This window comes from Mus caroli, unplaced genomic scaffold (assembly GCF_978045245.1).
Source record: "Mus caroli unplaced genomic scaffold, Mus_caroli_1 scaffold_15, whole genome shotgun sequence".
Classification (NCBI taxonomy): domain Eukaryota; kingdom Metazoa; phylum Chordata; class Mammalia; order Rodentia; family Muridae; genus Mus; species Mus caroli.
The window spans coordinates 89,456,349-89,462,139 of NW_028227270.1; the positions used below are offsets into that span (position 1 = coordinate 89,456,349).

Sequence of the window (5,791 nt, forward strand, 5' to 3'; positions counted from 1 at the left end):
GAGCCAGGGAACTAGAGAAGGCTTTCTTGAAATTGTGTGCTTTTAGCACTGCAATTTTGAAAAGCACAAGCGCGCGCGCGCGCGCACACACACACACACACACACACCCCTCCCTTTTCAGACCCTGATTAGTGAATGCAATGGCCACCCCAGAACTGAAAAGTTTTATGTCCTCCACACAGTAACATATGTCTTCCATGTAGTAACCTCCTCTGTCTGTCGCTCTTCTGGTATATTGCCTTTCGAAAGGTTTCCTCTTCCAGGGGCCGGGGCAAATATCGGTGAGCAGGACTCCCTTGGGTATTTGTCTAAGTGATGGGTGTGCTACTTACTGCTATTCGCTATCCAGCGTGCACAGTGTGAGTCCCTTGCAGTTCCTGGCTGCCCCTCTCGGAGGGGAGAGGAGGAGAAGGCTGAAGAGGGAGAGCAGAGTGGCCTTCAAGGCCTCTGTCCATTCACATAACACAGGGCTTAATATCTTGGCACACGCTCTGGTGATGATGGTGATAATAAGAGCCACTAGCGGAAGGGTGGAAAGAAGAAATGCCATTGAAATTGAGGACGAAATCTTTTCTGTCGCACACTGGAGTGGAGTGATGCTGGTAACGAGGCAGCCCGACTGAAAGAAGAAAAAAAAATCTTTTCAGTGAAAGTCACCCAGCTGATGGTGGGGAGTATTAGTATTACTTTGAAATTTTCCATTAATTTGTGTTATTTTTGACTGAGGGTGTAAAGGCAGCTGGTGGCCTTAGGGTGTATGGCCTTGAGAGGTAATCTGTTCGTGAATTCCCACATCCCTCTCTTGTGCTGGGAGACCTCTCTGCCAGGCCTGGATCCAGGCTGCACTCGGCACCCGCACGCTGACACTTGGCGCCATTGCCTCTGGTTTTTGTACCTAATTTTTCTGTCTCAAGAAGCCGGGAAGGGGGGGGTGCTACCCCCTTCGTCCACAGAGGATGACAAAGAAAATACCTTAGAGAAGAAAGGGCCTGAGAAGGGGGAGAGAAGAGGGCAGCCCCCTCCCAACCACAGGCAGCAGGCATCTTCTAGATTTCAAACCCTTTGCCTTGGATGGGACAAGAGGTGCTCTTTAGCCGCGGTATCTAGCCGTACAAGGAGTACCCGAGGGAATTGGTGGCTCCCGGGGAAAGCTTGTGTCTAGCGGTTGTCCACGACCTGAGCCGGTCCTTCTCAGTGTCAACCTGCGAACCACTTTTGCTTTTGCTTTCTCCGCTCCGAGGAGGAGCAGTCGGCTCGTGCGATCAGTGCGCATCTCTGCCACAGGGGCAGGCTTTACCAAGACTTCCTCTACGCACCCGGTTGGCGTGACCCGCACCAGACGCACGCCTGTGTCGCCCTCAGTGAGACTACTGTAACCTGAAGAAAAGCTTATGTGCGACCGGCGACGTGTAAGCCCTTCGGCGGACACCCATCGAGCTACTAGGCCGCTCAGCAGCGGGTGTGACTCCGCCTCTGTGGCAAAGTGGGACCATTCGGGGCGTTTCGGCTCTGGAGAAGCGACCCAGGTGAACGCGTGGGACAATCGATCAGATCCTTCACTGCCAACGAAGCCACCAGAGAATATCAGAACTCGCGCCTCCCTGGTCCCAGGCAGTTGCCTGCTCCCTATTGAGGCGCGAGGGAGCACAGACAGCTGGCTAGAGAAGCCCACAGGGCTTTGAGATGAGCGCATAGCCGCTGCCGCCCTGCGGTGCCACCTCCGTTATCCTGTTAGAAAGTGGGGGGCCCGGCGCGTGCGAGTGTGTGGCGGGAGGAGGGGTCGTGCTGTGTGCATGGCGATGTGTGTTCTGGGAGCTTTGTTCAGTTGTCCTTGGGCCGTGGCTTCAGCCATGCCAGGGCTCCAAGGACCTTCCAGTTTCAGTGGGCCTCAGTCGTGTGGGCAGCACTCGGAACCAGGCCCTGCAGGGTCCCCGTGTACAACGCAGTGCTCTTTGTAAGCCCCTTGACAAGGTCTTTACTGGAGGTGACAAAACCGGAATAATATTCTAGGAAGGGAGGATTACATGGCACCGTGACCAAGTTGGACTAAGCTATTGCTTGTGAGGAAGGCTCATCCTGATGGGCAGGAGAACATGAGATCGGAGGCCTGCCTTGGCTATCATAGCCACGGAGTTTGGGGGTTTTCACGTATGGCTTAGAGTGTGTGGGATGGGACATGAACCTAATAAAAAGGTCAGAAACGTCTTTGCTGCTTGTTGTTTGCTTGTTTGTTTCTCCTAGAATATAGTTTCCTGGCAGTTGGAAAGCCTGGGCTCAAGGTATCCAAAGGGAAAGACAGAGGACAGGGCCAGAGCGGTAGGCCTAGAGAAGGAGGGGGAAGGCATAGGATGCAGTTCAGTGTGTAGGAGGGAGACTGACAGCTAGCCCGTAGGGCAGGAGGTGGGGGTGGGGTGGGGAATAAGAGAGAGGGTCATCTGTATTGGTTACTTGTTGAAATTCCCATAAAATTGAAGGAGACTCTGTTCTCTGTGGGTTAAGTCAGCCTAAAATCCTCTCCCGTGTGGTCCTGCCTAGACTGTCTTTGTTTGGTTAACCTCTGAGACCCCCAGTTAAAAGGCTTATTTGGGAAATTTCTCCAAGATCTTGTGCTGTTTCTTGGCTTCTCTATCCCCCCCCAGCTCCTGTGGCGCGCGCGCGCGCGCGCGCGCGCACACACACACACACACACACACACACACACACACACACACACGAAGGCATGCATCAGCCTGTGCATTTTCTGATGGGGAGGCAAATGGACGTGGGAGAGGGCACCTTTGGGCTTTGCCCTTGACAGACAGGCTCCCAAATTTCAATCTGCATCCCTATGGGAGCCTGGGGCGGGGGTGGGGGGCGATTAATCAGGATTTATCTTTATCCTGTAGATAAAGCCATACAAACACAAAATTCTCTCCTGCACTCCCCTCCTCTCCCTACACCAGCCAACCACTTTTCACAAGTCAATAAATTTTCATAATCTGCAACCCACACAATATAAACCAACCACACTGCAAGTGGCCTCTGGACACATTTCCTGGGGGAGGGGGGATCACACCAGGGTACCTATGCCCTGATGCCCAGGACAAACTTGAGTCAATTTCTTAGATCTACAGTACATTCGCGCGCGCGCGCGCGCGCGCGCGTGTGTGTGTGTGTGTGTGTGTGTGTGTCTGTGTGTGTCCAAGATTCCTCAACACCTTGGTTCCTCCTATCGCTAGCAACGCCCTTGGAATTCTGCTCTGCTTTTCTCTCTCCTCTTCCCTACCATCTCCTGTCATTACCTGCTCAGGTAAGAACTCTTTCTCCCTTGCTCTGCTTCATACAGAACTCCCTTTCTGTCATCTCCTATAGGAACTAACGCCAAGCAAAATGGACTTTGAAAAGAGTAGGGGGAAACGAAATGATCCAGACCCAATTCCTCGACCAAGGTCTCCAAAGGTCACAGGCCTTCTTTCAGAGCTGAGTCTGACCTAAGTGGGAGCAAGTCCACAGTGTCCTAATGAAGGCCAAGAGAGTTAGGACTTGGCACCACCCTTCTTCAATTTGGGAATTCTGGGGTCCACCAACAGGCCCAGAGCGTCAGAGAAGGGTACAAGATCAAATCCCCTTCTCTCACTCAGAAATAGGGAACCGAATTCCCCGCCCATCCACCCAGCATTGAGGACCGAGGGTGCAGTAGCCCTGGCCCTCAGAGGCTCTCAGAGGCTCCGCTTGCAGCCAGCCTTGGCGCTCTTAATTACCTGAGAGATCCTCGCGGGCGTTCTGGTGCAAGTAGGTCTGCTCCAACGAGTAGGAAGACATGCTGGGGTGCAGACCAGCAGAGGCCGCGGGATTACTGCTTGGCGTCAGGGCAGGCGGCTGCTTGAGGTAAGGTGAAGCGCCAGGCGAGCTCCAATGTGCCGCAGGGCTAGTGTAGGGCGAGTGACACTCGATGGCGCTTGCCATAGCCGGGGATGAGGGCACAGGGCTGCTGCTGCTGTCCGGCCCATAGTCCCCGCCGCCACCACCGCCACCCGCTGCCGCACCGACGCCCGCAGGACCTGCGGGCACCGGGCAGCTGGCCATATAGGTGGAGCCCGGGTTGGGCGACATGTGGGGGACGTGGTGGTGGTGGAGGTGGTGTGGATGCGCGTGGCCCGGAGCACCTGCCCCTGTATCATAGCCCGTGGGCATCATGTCAAGGCCACCATAGCCGCCCTGACCGTGGCAACCCAGAGGCGCCGACGGGGGTGCTTGGAAGTCGAAGCCCTGGGGCAGCAGCGAGGCCCCGAAGCCCAAGCCGCTCACCACGCGATGGTACATGGGTTTGAGAGCCTGGCACTTCCGCCTGAAGCCGCGCGGCCGGCGGCGGAACGAACCCTCCTCAAACATGAATTCGCTGGCCGGGTCGATGGTCCAGTAGTGGCCCTTGCCAGGTCGCCCAAGGCCCTTGGGCAGCTTGATGAAGCACTCGTTGAGCGAGAGGTTGTGGCGCACGGAGTTCTTCCAGCCCTGGTAGGCGCCACGGAAAAAGGGGAAGCGCGCCTGAAGGAACTGGTAGATCTCACTGAGCGTCAGGCGCTTGCTGGGCGAGCTCTGGATGGCCATGACAATGAGAGCGATGTACGAGTAAGGAGGCTTCTCCGGCCGCCGCAGCCCCGAGGTCGCCTTCTTGGTGCCCCCACTCCCGGCGCCCGCGCCGCCGCTGCTAGCTGCACTCTTGCAAGCACCGGCCGAGGCGCTGACGGAGTTAGAAGAGGACGAGGCACAGGAGGCAGAGGATGATGATGACGACGACGAAGTGGACTCCAGGGTGGCGGCGGGTGGCGGGCTCATCAAGGCGGCCTGGAGCGCGCCGGGCGCCGGGCTGCACGCGCGGCGGAGTGGGGCAGGCGGCGGGCGCGGCGGGGGTGGCGGAGGCCCGCCCTCGGTGCTCATCTGGGAACCAGGAACGAGGCCGGGCCTGGGGGGCGGACCCCGGACCGGGATCGGCGGCGCCGGAGCCGGGTCGGTCCACAAACCGGGCGAATGCCCTACTGCGCCGGCCGCGCTGCAGCCCGGGCCACTGCGGGCCAGCGCTTCGGCGTCGCCTCCCTCAGCTCCTTTGGGGCTTCGGGCGGCGGCGGCGGCGACCGGTCGGAGGCAACGCCCCGCGCATCCCTCTTCCGAGCCTCCGGCCCGCTCCTTGCGCAACCGTCTCCTAAGCCACCGAGGCGACGCTGCCCAGAGCCGGACAGCTGCGCTCTAGAGCCAAGACCTCAGCGCGGACCCCGGGGACTAGCCCGTCGTCTTCTTTCAGGAGTGCTCCTCTCTCTGTCTCTTGGACTTCCTCCCTGGCGCGCCCTCCCCGCGGCAGCTTCGCTCCCTCCCTCCCTCGCTCCCTCCCTCCCTCCACCCCACCCCGCCCTGCCCCCTCCTTGCTCCGCGCCGCCAGCCACGGGGAGGGCGCACAGGGCTCACTGTCACTCCTCCCCCTCTGGACCTGGCGGCGGGCTCCTGCTCTTATCGCCTCCCGGACTCTCCGGGGTCCTGCTGGCACTACTAATTCCTCTTGGGGCTCTTTCCCTTTCCCAGTCTGCCCTCTTCAAAGCCGCAGATACACCCGCATTCAGCTGGGAGAACTCCCAATCATGGCCAGACTCGACTACTCCTAACTTCAGCAATTCATTCTCTGGTCCCTTCCAGCAGCCCTTATCCCATCCCAGAAGTGCCCCCAACCTAGCGATCCGTGCCTGGACACACCCTGCCCCTCCTCCACCCTGGCCGGCCCCTGTGGGGGCTGAGTCTTAGGGAGACTGTGCCCTGGAAGAGC

At 58.5% G+C, this 5,791-nt stretch overlaps 1 protein-coding gene across 1 annotated transcript; it reads right to left on the minus strand.

Annotated features, from left to right (window-relative positions):
* Positions 1-455: 455 nt before the first annotated feature.
* Foxf2 (forkhead box F2) lies at positions 456-4,917 on the minus strand. Its single transcript, XM_021181032.2, has 2 exons — positions 3,741-4,917; positions 456-619 (listed from the first exon to the last, which is right to left on the minus strand). Exons 1-2 carry the CDS (start codon positions 4,915-4,917, stop codon positions 456-458), a joined length of 1,341 nt encoding a protein of 446 aa, XP_021036691.1.
* Between the last annotated feature and the right edge of the window lie 874 nt (positions 4,918-5,791).

Bases quoted from the DNA above. Each gene is read 5' to 3' on its own strand.
- Foxf2 (XM_021181032.2), bottom strand. From the start codon at position 4,917: ATGAGCACCGAGGGCGGGCCTCCGCCACCCCCGCCGCGCCCGCCGCCT. The intron at 620-3,740 runs GTAATTAAGAGC...TTCTTCTTTCAG, and splicing joins CGCCCGCGAGGATCTCTCAG to TCGGGCTGCCTCGTTACCAG.